This window comes from Sycon ciliatum, chromosome 1 (genome assembly GCF_964019385.1).
Source record: "Sycon ciliatum chromosome 1, ocSycCili1.1, whole genome shotgun sequence".
In the NCBI taxonomy this organism is placed as follows: Eukaryota; Metazoa; Porifera; class Calcarea; order Leucosolenida; family Sycettidae; genus Sycon; species Sycon ciliatum.
Window position 1 is genome coordinate 58,055,782 of NC_088643.1, and position 16,765 is coordinate 58,072,546.

The 16,765-nt window shown below is 46.5% G+C and overlaps 3 protein-coding genes across 5 annotated transcripts in view; 2 read left to right on the forward strand and 1 right to left on the reverse strand.

The window, feature by feature from the left end:
• The first annotated feature begins 446 nt into the window (after positions 1-446).
• Positions 447-14,664, forward strand: LOC135804570 (U3 small nucleolar RNA-interacting protein 2-like). Of its 2 annotated transcripts, none has more exons than XM_065318464.1 (14): positions 447-618; positions 714-799; positions 1,104-1,216; positions 1,860-1,921; positions 2,246-2,287; positions 2,580-2,706; positions 4,289-4,413; positions 4,918-5,010; positions 5,351-5,451; positions 5,825-5,959; positions 6,420-6,482; positions 13,025-13,176; positions 13,738-13,820; positions 14,047-14,664. In XM_065318464.1, exons 1-14 carry the CDS (start codon positions 556-558, stop codon positions 14,209-14,211), a joined length of 1,410 nt encoding a protein of 469 aa, XP_065174536.1. In that variant the 5' UTR covers positions 447-555; the 3' UTR covers positions 14,212-14,664. The 2 variants fall into 2 exon arrangements, with proteins under 2 accessions (XP_065174536.1, XP_065174537.1); XM_065318465.1 differs by having other exon boundaries at positions 13,741-13,820.
• LOC135804571 (putative nuclease HARBI1) lies at positions 6,541-9,680 on the forward strand. The gene is made up of 2 exons (XM_065318466.1): positions 6,541-8,048; positions 8,268-9,680. The coding sequence occupies exon 1, from the start codon at positions 6,762-6,764 to the stop codon at positions 8,040-8,042; it is 1,281 nt and encodes a 426-aa protein (XP_065174538.1). The 5' UTR covers positions 6,541-6,761; the 3' UTR covers positions 8,043-8,048; positions 8,268-9,680.
• LOC135804569 (calcium-independent protein kinase C-like) overlaps positions 14,547-16,765 on the reverse strand; it is an 18,984-nt gene continuing 16,765 nt past the window's right edge. For both annotated transcript variants that reach the window (XM_065318462.1, XM_065318463.1), the window contains 4 exons: positions 16,610-16,765; positions 16,019-16,126; positions 15,653-15,796; positions 14,547-15,243 (listed from right to left, as the gene is read on the reverse strand). The exon at positions 16,610-16,765 is cut by the window's right edge and continues 64 nt beyond it. In XM_065318462.1, the coding sequence (XP_065174534.1) occupies positions 15,085-15,243; positions 15,653-15,796; positions 16,019-16,126; positions 16,610-16,765 (567 nt within the window). In that variant the 3' untranslated portion in view covers positions 14,547-15,084. The remainder of the gene's footprint in view (positions 15,244-15,652; positions 15,797-16,018; positions 16,127-16,609) is intronic.

A 16,765-nucleotide genomic window follows, 5' to 3' on the forward strand; every position in this document is an offset into this window, starting at 1 on the left:
TATTGGGAAAATGTATTACTATTAGACCTGACTGCAGAAAGAAATTGATTTGGCTGGTGCTTTCTCCGATAGTCTGAGTAGTCTGGTGTTGGTCACAAGCGAGCATGTCCAGTTTCTTTCTCACTTCTACCAAAGCGAAGCGAAAGGGCGGAAAGCCTCAGGCTCATGTAAGTTTTCGTGACATTCAAAAGAAAGAAAGCCAGAATCAAGGATTTACCCCTTCTACATTGTTCGGCTCCTTCTCGCTTTATCTCACATCTAGGAGAATATTATAGATGTCACCAGGTCACTTGTCAGAGCAGAATGCATGCTGTCATGGCGACAATATTCTGGTCGCCCTGGCGAAAATGGCGCTGAAACTCGACCTTCGAGTTCGAAGCTTCACTTCGCAAAAAAATATGAGGACGAAAAACTACGAGAAAAAAAAAGACGCGACGTAGAGTATTATACGTATTGGGAAAATGTATTACTATTAGACCTGACTGCAGAAAGAAATTGATTTGGCTGGTGCTTTCTCCGATAGTCTGAGTAGTCTGGTGTTGGTCACAAGCGAGCATGTCCAGTTTCTTTCTCACTTCTACCAAAGCGAAGCGAAAGGGCGGAAAGCCTCAGGCTCATGTAAGTTTTCGTGACATTCAAAAGAAAGAAAGCCAGAATCAAGGATTTACCCCTTCTACATTGTTCGGCTCCTTCTCGCTTTATCTCACATCTAGGAGAAACCTGCAAAGCGAAAGCGACCAACTCCCCAAAAGAAGCGCGAGGTGGTGAATGAGGAGTTAGATGAAGAATCCGGATTGAGGTAGGCATCGCCCATCTAAACTAATTCTGCTTTCTAAATAATAATATTTTACATGAAGGCCATCCTGGTCTCATTTTGTATTATAGTTCATGTCATTTAATGTTATAGGAGGAAATCACTGCAGCTGGCCTTGTCGATTATCCCCGGGACTGAGTTTCCGTTGAATTTGAAGAAATGAAGGAGAAACTTTGCCTCAGCAGCACATCTATGACACGACTTCTCCAATGCACTGTTATGTACTTAGCTGGTCAGTGTGCCTATGCATACACCCATGCGTTGTGTGCGCATCTGTGTTGTTTGATAGCTCTGCTGAAGATGACCAGCTTGATGTTGCAGTTGATGAGTCAGACGATGAAACACCACAGGATAAGCGTGTTCGCCTGGCAAAGCAGTACCTCGATAAACTAGAAGAACGGGGTAAGAATTGGAGAGAGAAACGGTGTATTCGCACATTCAAATGTGGATGTGGGTGTGTTTCTGTATGTGTATTTCACTATTAGTATTACAGTATGCATGCACATTCATTTATGCGCGTGTGAGAATGAAAGAACATATGTCACCCACAGGCGCAAAGTGCTAGTTTTTGGTATTGAATCTGTTGTTGCTTTGAACTCTACTAACAATAGTAGCTACTGCCACCTCTGATTCTGCATAAGTTTGCATTGTCACAGGCAGTGCCCAATTTGCACGGCAGGGATATTGCGTAGTGCTTGGTGTCCCATTCCACCGCCATTGCTTGCACTACTTCTGTGCCTCTTGTTGTTTTTGGCACGTCTGTCTCTCCTGACGTTTGGCTTAACTGTGTCGGTTTCACTGGCATTGTTGGAGTGGCTTTGATCTGCACCTCTCTGTTGGTGTCATTTTATCTGTCCAGGTGACGCTCTTGGGTTCTTTTTCTCCTTGTTTCATGCCACAGCTTCTCATAGCTGCACTTGGACTGGTTTGGTTGCCACTATTGTTCTAATTTTTCTACACCTTTAAGTTCGAAAAATTCAGCGATGCCTTACCAGGTTAACTCTTAATCTTGAAAGTCTGCTTGTATGTTGTTCATCTTGTGTAGAAAGAGAGAGGGATGATGATCCTGACCATGATGCTATCGCTCATCGGTTGCATGAAGACGTGGTAAGTGTCTTGATACTGTGCAAGTGAGGACCGGTGTGTCATTGGCTCATTGTTAGGGTCTGTGTCTGTGTGCGTCTGGGTCTATGTCGGAGCGTCCATGTATCGGTGTGTGCGTGCGTGCATGTGTGTGTGTGCGCGCGCGCGTATGAATGTATTCGTGGCAGAATTTCGACTTTGTCCAGCCACTGGTGCTTGTCAGGTGATGCAGTCTGTGGACATGATGTCCAATTGCCATGTACACATGAAACACAGGCACCTTATCTGCTATTTGCTGCTCACTGTAAAATTAATTGAATTTTGTGTTCTGCTTCACCCTCTGCGTAGCTTGAGCAATCCGGTCGTCTACAGAGGAAAGTTGCTGACCAGGTAAGAAAAAAAGAAGATCCGTACTTCATTAGTTTTGCTCAGGTGTATCACCTGACTATGCTTTGCTCTCTGTTGTGGTGGTGAGGACTCGAACAGAAACTGCTACTGCTATTGAGGGTGTATGGTCGTGGCCAGTCGGTGTGTGTATCCAAGTGGTGTGTTTTAACACAGACCACTAGATGGATCTGAGTGGGAAGCGTTCCATTCCAAAATTGAGTATGTTTGAAGATTGCCTGTAGCTCACGTTGCTGTTGCATGTATGGATTTCTCGTTGTTGTATCTCTTTGTCCAGTATGAAAGGCCCGACACAGCATCGGTGCGTTTCTTGCGTGGCCATGATCTTTCGGTGACGTGCGTTGCGCTAACTCCAGATGATCGCTTTATTTTCTCCGGTGCCAAGGATAGTGCTATCTACAAATGTAAGTTAGGTACTGTAGTGTGTGCGTGCGTGTGTATCTGTGTGTGTGTGTGTATCCATGTGTCTGTGTGTCTGTCCGTCCGTCTGTCTGTCTGTCTGTGCACACGGGTGCACATGTTTGTATCTTGCAGGTATGATGCAACCCGCAAGGCTTACACAGTCATGTTTGTTTTGTATGCCTGTGTGCGCAAGCGTTCATGCAAGCGTTGTTCATGTTCTGCTACTTGTTGTCAATTGCATAGCTCGTTACATGTCCTTCCTCGCGAGTACATGTTCTCTGGACCATCGAGTATGTTATCTTATGACGAGTCCTGTAAGAGGCCTACAACTGAAGGTGCAAGAAGCACTGATTCACACTGATACGGGGTACTCTTGAGTCTAAATACAACGGAAATTGTCAGTGCTTCAACTGGATATAATATACATGTAATTGAGAATCTCCAAAACGTCTGTCCCCTTGACACCATAGATTGTTTATTTCTTTAAAAAAATTCTCAGATGTAATATGTTGCGTCTTTCTGCTTGATATTCTGGGTTTTGATCTTGTTCCGGCATGGACAATCTCATTCTGAGGGTGTGGATCGCTTGGAACAAGTGCCGAATTATGCTTTAACCGGACCTGTAAACAGTCGTGTACACCACATTGTGCCAGGGGTTTTAAGATTTATATGTACATGTACTATTATTGAACACGGTTTATGTATTAACCGGACTCGTGATAATGAGGGAGACTGTGCTGGAATACTCCATCTCTGCAGTAGTGCATTTGTACTTGCATGAATCTGTAGCCTTACACAGTGTGTAGTATGTCACGCATGACCGCATGACTAAATCCAGTGTGCATTGATACCCTTTGTCGCTGGCTCCAGTACGGTGGGTCAGTTTTCAGTCATTCACCAATCAATGCATTTGTCACGGCTACCGCAGTCTTTTGTTTTCCCGCACCTGTCACTGCACTGCACTTCCTCCGTGACCCGGAGCTGTTAGTATGTTGCGAGCGCTCATGTTTCCTTTGCGTCTCCTCTTTGCATCGCTGCACTTTGGCTGGCGCTGCTTGCAAGCAGCTCCTTTATATTCACATGTTCCGTGCTTTATTTGTTAGTGTTTTAGAGATTTAGAGTTTGTTTGTTAGAGTTACTTAGATTTAGAGATGTAGAGTTAGACCTACGAGAGTTAGAGTCAGTCTAGAGTTTGCCCGCGCTGCTTGTAATTGTTGTTTCGCAGTTCAGAGTTTGCTTGCGTTTTCAGAGTTTCGTGGTTCACAGATGTCCCTCGTTCTTCACAGTATATCAGTTTGTTCTCAACAGTGAGATTCAGTACCAGAGTGTAACAGAGACCCTGTATCAAAATCTGCTCCGGTTCTGAGCCAGTAACTGCGCACAGGACACATTTGATACTTGAGTGACTATTGTTGATGTTTCTTGCACTATCCTCTCTCTCTCTCTCTCTCTCTCTCTCTCTCTCTCTCTCTCTCTCTCTCTCTCTCTCTCTCTCTCTCTCTCTCTCTCTCTCTCTCTCTCTCTCTATCTATCTATCTATCTACAATTGTATCTATCTCTGGGTTGGTGTACTGTGTGTAACAGATGATGTGGAGAGTGGTCGTAAAGTGGGTTGCATACCGAGTGACCGCCATGGTCAGGCTAGTGATCCCAAGGGTCATCGTGGACATGTGTTTGCGTTAGCCGTCAGCAGCAGTGGAAAGTACTTGGTAAGTTCTGCTACTTGCTGTGCCTGTTCTGAGGACATGTGTTGTACACAATCATGGTCTGTAGCTCACTAGCATACTGTGTCTGTGTGAATATCCTGTTATGCCTGCGTCATCTCCATTGGCTTTTACACTGTTACTTCGAAGTACTAGCAGTGCTCTTGATCTTTGTATTGCTATAGGAATGGCATCTCTACACGTAGTGCTTCCACCTGTCTTACCCTAACCTATTGTTGACACATACCTATATGCCGTAATGTGGAAAGTCCTCTCGTATTGGGCTCGTGACACATCTGTCTGGATTAGCCGGCGTATTGCCGTCCCGGAACACCAAAGATTCAGCAGGAGCCGTTGAATTGTTGATATGAATTTCACCGATTGTGAGGGTGTGGTGAATGAGCCTACTGTGTGCATTAGTGTACCATGACTTGCTAACCTACGCAATCGGTACACCGTTGTGCTTGTGCACGCCCGTGTGTGTATGTGTTTGTCTGTCTGTTTTGTCAGGTAAGCGGTGGTCAGGACACTCACGTCATGGTCTGGAATGTAGCTGACTGTAAACTTGTCAAAATCTTCAAAGGTCATAAGAAGGCCGTCTCGGTAAGAGTCCTATCGTTACCATTTCCCCTGATTAATACACTATCCCCGCCCACCCACCGTGCGTAGTGTCTCTTCTTTGTTGTTCCAGCATTGTGGATCTTCTCCAGTGTATGGGGAAATACAATCATGGATTCCGTCACACTGCGCAGTATTGTCGTGTGCATGCTGTACTATCCCTTCTTCTTTGTCAAGTTTCCTTCTCTGTGTCTGTGTTTCTCTTTTGACACCTGCACTCGGGTGTGCTTGACACATTGGAGGCCTACGGAGAAGCAGTGCTGCTGTGCTGTGGCGATGTGTAGTTTTGTGTATGCTTGTTTTCTTCTTCTTTTTGTCTGTAAAGGGCCTTGCGTTTCGTAACAACACCCACCAGCTGTTCAGTGCGTCCTTCGATCGTTCCGTGAAGGTGTGGAATTTAGACGAGATGGCCTACATTGAAACACTGTAAGTTGAGGCCTTGCATTGCATGTGTGTACTGTTCCAGACCTACACACAGTACATGGTTGGTCCTCGTCCCTGTACAGTGATTCTGGCTCCTTCACTGTGCCCTTGCTTTGGCTATGCAATGCCGGACCATAGTATTGCTGTACTACACCACCGTTCCCGTTTTCCACTGGTTTATCGCGTTCTCAAGTTGCTTGGGAAATGAAGTGTGTCTCATGATTATGCCGTCGCATGGCCTTTGCAGCGTGTGTGTGTGTGTGTGTGTGTGTTTGCGTGCTCAAGGAGCGAATATGTGTAGATATGATCTTTGACACTGGTCAAACTGCATCTGCTTATCAAAATCATGGTTCCCCCTTTGTGCTGTCCACTATAGGTATGGTCATCAGGATGAAATCATGGCCATCGACTCGCTGAACCGAGAGCGAGCATTCACGGCCGGTGGATCGGACAAGTCTGTGCGTCTTTGGAAGATCCCCGAGGAGTCGCAGCTCATCTTCCACGGGCACACGTAAGTTGGTTTGCATTGTGTTTGTTTGGGATAATTATTGTTTGGCCAGTACAATCATGGTACCGTATCAATCAAATACTCTCACATACTTGTTGATGATCTACAAGGTCAGTGATAAAAAAATGTACAGCGGCGCTTGCATAGATCCAGGAGGGTCAGCATGTTTGTGTACTGGTAGTGAGTCCTGGATTTCACAACCCCCACTCCATGGTGCCCCATGCTATCAGTTTGCTTGGCCGAACACTCCTTTTAGCGGCGGTCTTCATCATTGTTCCACCCATGTATGTGTAGACATCATTGTTCCACCCATGTATGTGTAGACATGCAGCACATACATCTCTAGTTTAGAAGTACGTGTGGTGGATTGTCTTGCACTCCTATTCTCCACTTGTGCTTGCTGAGTGAAGACTGTTGCTTCTGTTTCTCTTGTGTTGTTGTCTGTTTCTGCTGCTGCTCGCAGGGCATCAATCGATTGCTGTAAAATGATCAACGAGCAGTATGGAGTTGCCGGCTCACAAGACGGGTAAGCCTTCACTCAGGTTACGTTTGGTTGGTCATTTTGAGAATGGGAATGACAACCATTCTGGAATGGGAATGTGTGAGAATCACCTGACCAAACAAACGCGCCGGAATCAACTACAGTAGTTGTAGGAATCGCTTGACCAAACAAACGTGTCCCGTGCGGAATCATTTTTCTGCGATCGATAAAATAACTCAAAAATGCCTGGTAAAAAGCGGGGGATGGCGGCAAACACAGCACGTCCAAAACCTCACCAGGTTTCCATAGTGAACGTGACCCACCATGTACACGCGTGTGCACCAAACAAAAATCAAAGTAATCACTGCTGTTTTTTTTGTTGAAGACAAGAGCTTGCCGGTCATGGATGTACACGACCAAGAACTACTTTTGGCCGTTCTTCCGATCATTGTTTTCGAGTTTCTTTGGGACGATGATGACGATGATGATGAGGCCGAGGAAGATATTCTTGTACCGCTGCTCCTCGCCATTCTTGGGCTGAGGGAGAAAAGGGACTCCGTTCCACGCATCGCGAACTATACGGAATTAACAGTGACATTATTCAATGATAAGGACTTCCACGAGCTTTTCCGCATGAGACGCGGCCCGTTCGAACTCCTGACAGAAATATGTGCAAACTGCAACGGTGTTCTGCCTCTCACGCATATTGCTGGCGGTCGTGTGCCTACAACTCCAACGAAGCACCTGCTCATTACGCTATGGATTTTGGGAAACCAATGCTGCATTCGTGATGTTGCGGACCGATTTGGTGTCTCCAAATGGACTGTGTGGACCGTCATTCGTCGGGTGTGCACCATCTTGGTGAATTATCTTGCACCAAAGTTCATAAAATGGCCAACAGGGGCACGAGTGAAGACAGTTTCGGAAGGTTTTGAAGCGATTGCAAAACTGCCCGGGGTCATCGGATCTATCGACGGATCTCATATGGAAGTGAAGCCCCCAAGCGACGACATGGACAGCTATGGAAATCGTCTGTCCTACTACAGTATGGTTGTTCAAGCAGTATGTGACAGTGAGATGGTATTCACAAACTGCTTTGCCGGATACCCTGGGTCAGTGCACGATGCTCGTGTCCTGCGAAGTTCGGAGCTGGGCCTTGAAGCTGGAGCGCACCAACCTTTGCTATTTGCCTCCGAAACATATATCATTGGCGATTCTGCCTATCCGTTGGAGACCTGGCTGATGGTTCCTTTCAAACAACAAGGTGGTCATGCATTTACCTGGCAGCAAGGTGTGTACAACCATGCCCACGCTGACACAAGGAAGGTTATCGAGCGAGCCTTTCGCCTGTTGAAGTGCCGTTGGAGGAAGCTACAGATGATCGACCTCGACTGTGCGGAGTACTACCCGCAGATCATTGTGGCAGCGTGTGTGCTGCACAACTTTTGCCGACTCCATGACATTGACGATGTGGCATTTCTCCAAGCACCATGCGAGAACGCTGGGGCAGCCAACAACCCTGCTCCCCTTGATGCACCTGTGTTTGCTGCAGAACAGGCTTCTCAGCAGCGACGTCAACAGCTCGTCACCTACCTCTCATCATGACCATTGGTAAGTCATGTGTGGTGCTGTTTGGCCAGGTGTGCAATGTAATCCGGCGCTAGGTCTTCATGTCGTGCTTGTCATGCATCTACGCGTATTTTATTGTAGTTTCCTGGTTGCTTTTCCGAAGTCTTATGTCAACAAGCATGTTCCTGTGTGTGTGTGTGTGTGCGTGTGTGTGTGCGTGCGTGTGTTTGTGTGTGCGCGCGTGCGTGTTTCTTGTCACAGGAGTCATGATACGTGATGTTCGTCTCAATCGTCGGGCCTACTCCAATGCTTTGGTGCCTTTTCGCTCTTGCAGCATAATTCTCACCAACCTGGCTTTGTGTTTCTCTTTCCTTATGCGGTGCCAAGTGATGGTTGCTTTTCCGAAGCCCTACGTCAAGAAGCATGTTCCTGTGTGTGTATGTGTGTGTGTGTGTATGTGTGAGCGTGCGCGCGTGTGCATGGTTGTTTGCCACAGAGAATTGATTCTTCTTCCTATTATATTCATCATTATATTTCCCTTTCTTCATTCCTACCGCATTAGGAGCTGCATCTGCGCCTTGATCCTTGAAGGGTGGTGGCAGACGATGCTCCCAATTTGGCCCCAATCGAGCCTCATCTGGGAGCCATATGGGGACCTTCTGGCATGCTTGGCTACACTTTCGTCCCAAGTAATGTATAAAGCGTAAAATGGTTCCTATTTGACCCCAACCGGGCCTAGTCTGGGACCCAGATGGTGACTTCCCGCGCATGCTTGGCTACTCCTTCAGCACAAGTAATTCATAAAGCAGAACGGAGTCCCAATTTGGCCATAATCGGGGCTCATCTTGGAGCCAGGTGGGGTCTTTCTTGGCATGGTTGACTATTTCAGCAGATGTAATCTACGAGAGAGCTTGGAAGCTCAGGGCCCTGCGCTATGCTTTGTTGCCTAGCTCATCGTGCATGTTGGTAGAACTGATGGAAATGCTTTTTCCTTTGATTAGCTACATCATTGTATTGCAAAAACGTTTTAATGAGATACTGAAGTAACGTCTTCTGCATAGCTATGGAACCGGCGCTGACTCTGCCGTTAACGGGCGTTCTGGAGTCGACGGGATGTCTGTCCTGACGTTTCCTGGGACCGGCGCTGACTCTGCCGATCACGGGCGTTCTTCTTCTTCTTATTATTATTATACTGACGGCAACTAACATCCATTCTGATTGTATTTACTCGTCTCCCTACTTCGTATTTCTTTCCATACAGCAGGGAGTCGTTTACATAATAATTATGACTCCCTGCTATACATCTACATGACTGTATATACGTTATAATTATTATGCTATCGGCCTACATGCGATTCCCGGGCTGGTCGACAGGCGGCCCAGCCAGCCTGCTAGTGGGATCTCGGCCTCGCACACAAATCCACACAAAATGTTACAGCACTGAATGCATTCCCCCGATACACTTCGCATATATACTCATTCTCTTGTTGGTACCGTACCCTTGATGGTACGGGACAGGTACGGGATAGCGCCAGGCATTTCGATGGCACAAACAAACAAAAATATCGGGGCCAGCTGTCTTTGCTAGTACGGTACAGTACGGGACAGATACGGGATAGCGCCAGGCGTGACACAAACAAACAAACAAACAAACAAATAAACAAACAAACAAACACCAAATTAAAGCTGTGTGGACCCTGGCTAGCGCCAGACGTTACTGAAGTAACGTCTTCTGCATAGCTACGGGAATAAAGCAGATTAGGGCCAGATCGGGCGTTACATGGGAACCCGAATTCGAGCCCCAGCTGCCATAATTGGCATAATTTGTGAGTCCGTATTTTGCCCCAATAGAGGCTCAACTGGGAGCCAGATGGGAACGTTCAGGGCATTCTTGGCTTCTATTTCGGCACAAGTAATGTATAAAGCAGAACACAGTCCCGATTGGGCGTTACATGGGAGCCAATTGGAGGCACAACTGCCATAATTTGTGACTTGTGTAGCGCTTGCACAGTGAAAGAATAACCCAAGTAAAAGTTAAAATTATCAAGTCACCTACTCCTACTCTGTAGTTCAGAGCAAAAAAAAAACAGATTCAATTTTAAAGCATTACAGAATAATAATAATAATAATAATAATCTTCACTAGTTTGAGGGAAAGAGACAAACGGGAAAAGTCTGAAGAAAAAATTGACTGTCACCACCAGGACTCGAACCAGGGACCCTCGCTTGTAGCTAGCTAATAATAGCTAATAATAATAACAAGAGTAGATAAACAAGAGTGTGCAACTCCGGATCTCTCCTGCACAATCTGCGCCCACGGCGGAATTTTTTGTTTACTTCACCTTTTTTCAGAGAAACGCGGATTTTGCCGCAGAGCAGTGTGAGAGCACGTGCTGGGCACCGACCTTGTAGTGTAAAGCCCAGCCAAGTGCACGAGGGAAAACTCTCCAAAAGGCTCGCAGCGCGTGCGTCGTCGAAAAGATTACGTCAACAAAAAATTCCGCCGTGCGCCAACCCATCCGCGAGTTGCACACTCTTGTTTATCTACTCTTGATAATAATAATAATAACTTTATTAGGATGACCCAAAGATAGAAACTGATAAGTCTTCTTCAGCATCAGATTGCTCACTGTAGTGGCTACTGGCGTGTGTGGTGTCACTGCTGCTGTCGCTGCTACTGTCACTACTGCTGTCACTGCTGCTTTCTGACTCATGCTGGCGCTGTCCTCGTTTCTTCTTCCTCTTTCTCTTGCTACCCAACGCATTCTGGATCGTGGCAAGAAATCCCTCCATAATACGCATCTTCTTCTTGTCCCGCTTCTTTCTATCCTTCTCCCGGCGGCTTTCTTTTACTTCATGGTTTTTCAGGAACTCTTGAATTTGTGAACTTTGTGTGGGCGGGCGCTTGCCTCGTTTCTTCAATGGAGGCTTTGAGGCGCAGCCAGATACTATTGGTTGTTTTGGTGTTGTTGTTGAGACTGGTGTTGGGGCTTGCGCTGCGACAGGTGTTGTCGGGATCCTAGGGTCCGTCGGGGCAGTGGCCACTGTACAGTCAGACCTCGCTTATCCGGTCCTCGTTTCTTCTTCCTCTTTCTCTTGCCACCCAACGCATTCTGGATCGTGGCAAGAAATCCCTCCATAATACGCATCTTCTTCTTGTCCCGCTTCTTTCTATCCTTCTCCCGGCGGCTTTCTTTTACTTCATGGTTTTTCAGGAACTCTTGAATTTGTGAACTTTGTGTGGGCGGGCGCTTGCCTCGTTTCTTCAATGGAGCCTTTGAGGCGCAGCCAGATACTATTGGTTGTTTTGGTGTTGTTGTTGAGACTGGTGTTGGGGCTTGCGCTGCGACAGGTGTTGTCGGGATCCTAGGGTCCGTCGGGGCAGTGGCCACTGTACAGTCAGACCTCGCTTATCCGGTCCTCGTTTATCCGGATCCCTCGCCATCCGGAAGAAAATAGTTGGTTACAAATGTACAGCATATGCCATGCTTACATACAGTATGTGTGTTCGATTATCCGGTTCCCTCGCCTATCCGGATATTTTTGTGGAAAACGGATGTGTGCGGTTATGCGAGGTCTGACTGTATCACGATTGTCATCATCATCATTGTTCATTTCAAAGTCGGTAACGTCGTCATCTGCAGAAACGAGGAGAAGAAGGGATAAGTCTATGCGTGTGTGTGCGTAATCAAGCTGACAAATCCATACACAAATAAATATGATAAAACTCTTTTCAACACCAATGCATGTAGCACATGTAGATTGACACAAAAGGTGGCAGCACTGTTCAATATTTCTTTGCATTGCATGAATATAGTGTTTGAAACTATCCACAATGCTCTGATCATTGCCAAAGGCTGCACTCTTTCCCAAATGCACGGATTTCACCCTTCAATCAAACAAGCCTGAAAGGTTCCAATATTCATAACATTGAAGGATTCGAAATAAACATAATACCTGGTAAAGAGTATAGGAAAGAAATACAATGATGAGTTGCAATTATTTTTGGTACAACTTGGATACTCGGCCTCAACCATAAATTTGATTTGATTGTATCATTGAAGATAGTTCCTATAGCAAATTGTTTCCTCCACACACTGGAGCTCGCTAGTTCTTACCTTCGTAAGTATGCATAGCGGGTGGAGGTGAAATCGGTTGTGAGGAGGCAATCGACGAAACGATGCTCCCGGAGCTGGCAATTGAAGGGGCACAACGCTGCTTCTGCTGCCGATCAAATCCATGATCTCTTTATGGAATGGCGGCTCCCTCCTCTTCTTGCCAGCTCCGGTCTCCTTCAACGAGTCGAGGTACTTCTGCGAACTTGATTTCAGTGACTTGAATCGATTGTTGCACTGCTTATCACTCGGCCAAACATTTCGATCTGCATCACTCTCTCGGAGCAGCCTGGCAATTTCCTGCCACAGAAAGAAACTCTTGAAATTTACGTTCGAGAACTTCTCCTGATACTGGGAATAAATCTCCAGAAAGTCCTTTGTCAACTTCTCCGACCAGGAGAAAACTTTGCCCGTGCCGGCCATTATCTGATTCGATCGCGGAATGAGAATGCTCATTCCAGCCTGTGACGTGGAATGAGCATTCCCCAAAAGGAATCATTCTGAGCGATTCCAAGTGATTCCCATGCTGGAATGGGACCAACCTAATGCACTTTTTTGACCAACCAAACGGGCGAGAATGATTCCGAGTGATTCCAAGTGATTCCCATTTGGGAATGTGACCAACCAAACGTAACCTCAGTTTGCTTTTGTACAAGTTTGTATGCATGTTTGTTGCTGCCCATGCGCTTTCTGCTTGACCTTGGTAGGTTGGTAGGGTGCTAGAAATTGATCGTTGCGCCAAACTTGAGCTGGTTATGTATGTAGTACATGATTATGCTGAGGGCATGCATGTACACTGCTAGCTGCTTCCTTGTGCATGTGATTATTCACCTTGTGTCATTTTTATTGCTGGACTGAACTAAGGCACTAGTATACACGTGTTGTGTGCTTCACTGTGGCGTAGGGGAGTATCGCTGTGGAACTTCTTGAAGAAGAAGCCGGTCTTCACGGCGCGTGCCGCGCACAAGGTCCCCGAGTCCGAGGACTCAATGTCGTCGGAGCACCCGTGGATCAGTGCCGTGTCTGCCTATCAGAACTCCGATCTCGTCGTGTCAGGTAACGTGCTTTTCGTAGGCGAGAATTCTGTAATAATATTATAGTTTCAGTGTATTCACCAGCGTAATAAGGTGCACCTCCATCTTCGACCGTCAGTTTTTATTGCACCGAACTTTTGCACCCAAAAGTGCATTGTGCTTTTATCCGAATATACGCACACGTTTGCATAAGTACAAAGTCATTTGCTAAAATATGAACAAAAGCAATCCCTCGATTTCAGCTAGCACCGGGCAATTTTTTACATACTTCACCAGTTGACACACTGGCATCGATATGCCAGAATCGCGTTTCGCCCAAATCTGGCAAGGAATGCCCATATGCATATTTGGTCTAATGTACATCCAAAGTAAAGTGATAAGTAGTTGAGCTGTACGTGTTCAGATAAATGTACTTCTCCACCCCATCTGACTCCAGTGTATTTGCATTCGACTTTGCAAGCCTTGTGGTGAGTATTGAATCGTGCAAACAAGACCTTGGGTAGTGTTCTACAGTATGGAATGGGTCGTATGTGCTTAGGCCATTGCCAATGGTTCAGAGTCTTGTTCGTCTTGTTTTTCTCAGCAGGCTCAATGGATGGCTGTATCAAGTTCTGGAAATGCGCGCAACATTTCATGAAGATGCAGGAGATCTTCTCTGTGCCTGTGGTGAGTGCTGCTTACTTCATAGCAGATGCTGACCGCTTCTCTGGTGTTGCTCTACGTTGTAACCCATCTCGTTGTAAAACTTGCTAGTTTTTTGTCTCCTTGCCATAGTATTTATTATATTTATTTTGTGGTGGATTCTGAGAAAATGTTGCCTGGAACAATCATCAAGATGCAGGCATTTCACTTTGCTGCTGTTGCTGTTTTTTGTTTTGTTTTTTGTTTGCAGACTGGTGTTGTCAACAGCCTAGCGTTTTCCTCATCGGGTGACTTTCTAGTGGCTGGCGTTGGGCAAGAACACAGGTTAGGTCGCTGGTGGAGTGTCAAAAAAGCGAAGAACCGTGTCGCCATCATCCCCTTGCCAAAGAAGGAATCTAGCAAACCGGATAGATAACGCCACTCCCTTTTTCTTACTTCTTCTTCTTTTTTAAGGTTGCATGTGTTAGCTGGCTGATACTAGTTAGTGCCAGATAACCCGTGATATGACCTAGTGCCACAAGGCCGTGTTGCCCACATCCGATTTCTAGGACAGACCATGTCTGTCCCAATGAATTCCTGACAGTGACTGCTGGCAATTTCTCTTGCAACACATGTTTGAGGAGAATATTTCACTCACTTCGTAACAGGACTACGAACACCACTTATGCTGAGGTGGGCTTCTTCGGCTCTCATTCCACGTGGCAACTGCCTCAATTGGAGCTCTATTTATTTGGGGCAGGTCCTGATTGCTTAGCTTGTACATACAATAGTTCTCATTATGTTTATGTCGCTAACGGTGTCTTGCATTGAGAGCGTTATTGGCAAGAAAATCATTATAATTATAATACATTAAAAAAATCAAAATTCAGGAGCTATCCGTGGACTGTAGGTATAAAAAACACCAGCGGTTGTCAACTTGAATGATGCCTGCCATGCATGCTATTGCTGCATCGCTTGGTGATTATTTTATTGAGAAGGGCGACTTGTGTAGCAGCAGACGGTACATTCTCTCCACTGTGCTCTTACGGAATGTGTAGCTACTCAATTGATTCATGCAAAGCGTATCATTATAATTATTCATATACAGGTGTCGTCGGTATGTAGTAATCCGTCCTCCATTTTGTACAGTCCCTTCATCATCCGTTGTATCCTCCAGTGTTCTCGTAGAGACTGCAGAGGTTGCAGAACAGTAGGATCGAGCAACTTAGTGCTTGCTGGGCCGAGTCCTGTCCTCGTTCCATTTCATGCTGTAGGTGGTGACAAGCCTGTAAGATTGTCGCGGTCTCTCTCACATCTCGTTCCCAGAGAAGACTGGGTTGACGAAGTCGAACTCCCGGAACTCCTCCTGGTTTATTTGATCGATAGCTTTCCTGTCAGCGGGAGGCGTCAGCACTGCCCTCTCACGTGTGAAGTCTGGATCGAAGTTTGCGACATCCGTCTTGTTCCTCTGCAGGAAATGACCCACCACACAGTTTTGCAGACACACCCCGGTTAGCAGGTAGAAAACCGTTATTCCTTGAGGGTGGTGGCATACATGTGTGGATGCGTAGGACTTGCTCACACTGCAGCCAAAATGTGCGTCCAGGAACTCAAGCGGTCAAGTTGTATGGCGATGGCATGCATGTGACCCTTTCGTCAGGGTCCACTCACCCACCCTCCTCAGGGTCCACACATCCATCCCTCACTCACCCTCCGGATACTGAAAATCAGAATCGCCCAGCTCTACTTTGACAACCTATCGCATTATCAGCACTTGGCCATCTTCAGGTAAACTATACCATGCCAAGTTTCTATCCCGAATGTTGCACGAGTAAAATATCTCTTTTGTTGGCTCATGCTATACTCGAAGAACTCACCACCAGTGGCCGGTACGGTGGGCGTATTTGCCGATTGTCCAGAGCCACCCAGTCAATGGGCTTGAAGAAGATGTGCGCCTTGATGGCGTCCTCGTTGCCAGTCTCGTCACAGCCGAGGCGGCGCTGGGGATTCTTTACCAGGAACTGGGTATTGGCCAACACAGGGAAAAGGTCAGTTTGCCATCAGCACCAAATCAACTGGTTTCTAAACAAACACATCCTGCCATCCTTTATCCAACAAACACATCCTGCCATCCTTTATCCAACAAACAACTTCCTGCGTTGCTTGTAAGTGCCTTGGCAACTCAACGCTGGACAGGCTAACAGATAATGCAATTGGTACGAGGGGAATCACGCTCCTCTTACCCCCATGATGACAGACGTTGCCTCCTTGGACAGCCATCGCGGATAGAGCACGGGATCGTGGAGGATGGATTCAAAGAGCTCATCTTCGTTATCCGCTTCAAATGGTGGCTGTGGAGATTTCAGACAAAAAGAATAAATGAAATTCATTCAGTTCTTTACTCCAGTGTGCCTAGGCAGCATCAAGAGCTCGTACCTAAGAGTGTATGCAGGTATGAGAATGGAGCTACGTGCTGCCCGGCACTCTGCCTTCATTACTTAACTTATCTTAATCACTCACTGTACCTGTGGGTTCAGGGTCTACAATCTCACTCATGAACTCATGCACACGCACCTGTACACGCGCACACAGACACACACTCACTCACACACACACACACACACACACACACACACACACACACACACACACACTTGTTGCTCACTGCCAAAACTGGTCACGTGGGTCTCCCCGGGAGAGGGGAGACTCAAAAGGAATCTTGGAAAGATGACTCAATTGGCTATTGAACCGCCCAACGGCCGACACCCCCTAAAATCCCCAAAACTCTGGGTGCACACACACACACACACATACATACATACATGTACACTCACCTGGCCAGACATCATCTCATACATGAGTACTCCGAGTGCCCACCAGTCAACAGACACGCCATAGTTCTTCTCCATGAGAATCTCTGGTGCAATGTAGTCTGGTGTTCCACAGAAAGTGTTCGTCGTTTTGCTTCCAAAGATGTTCTCCTTGCACAT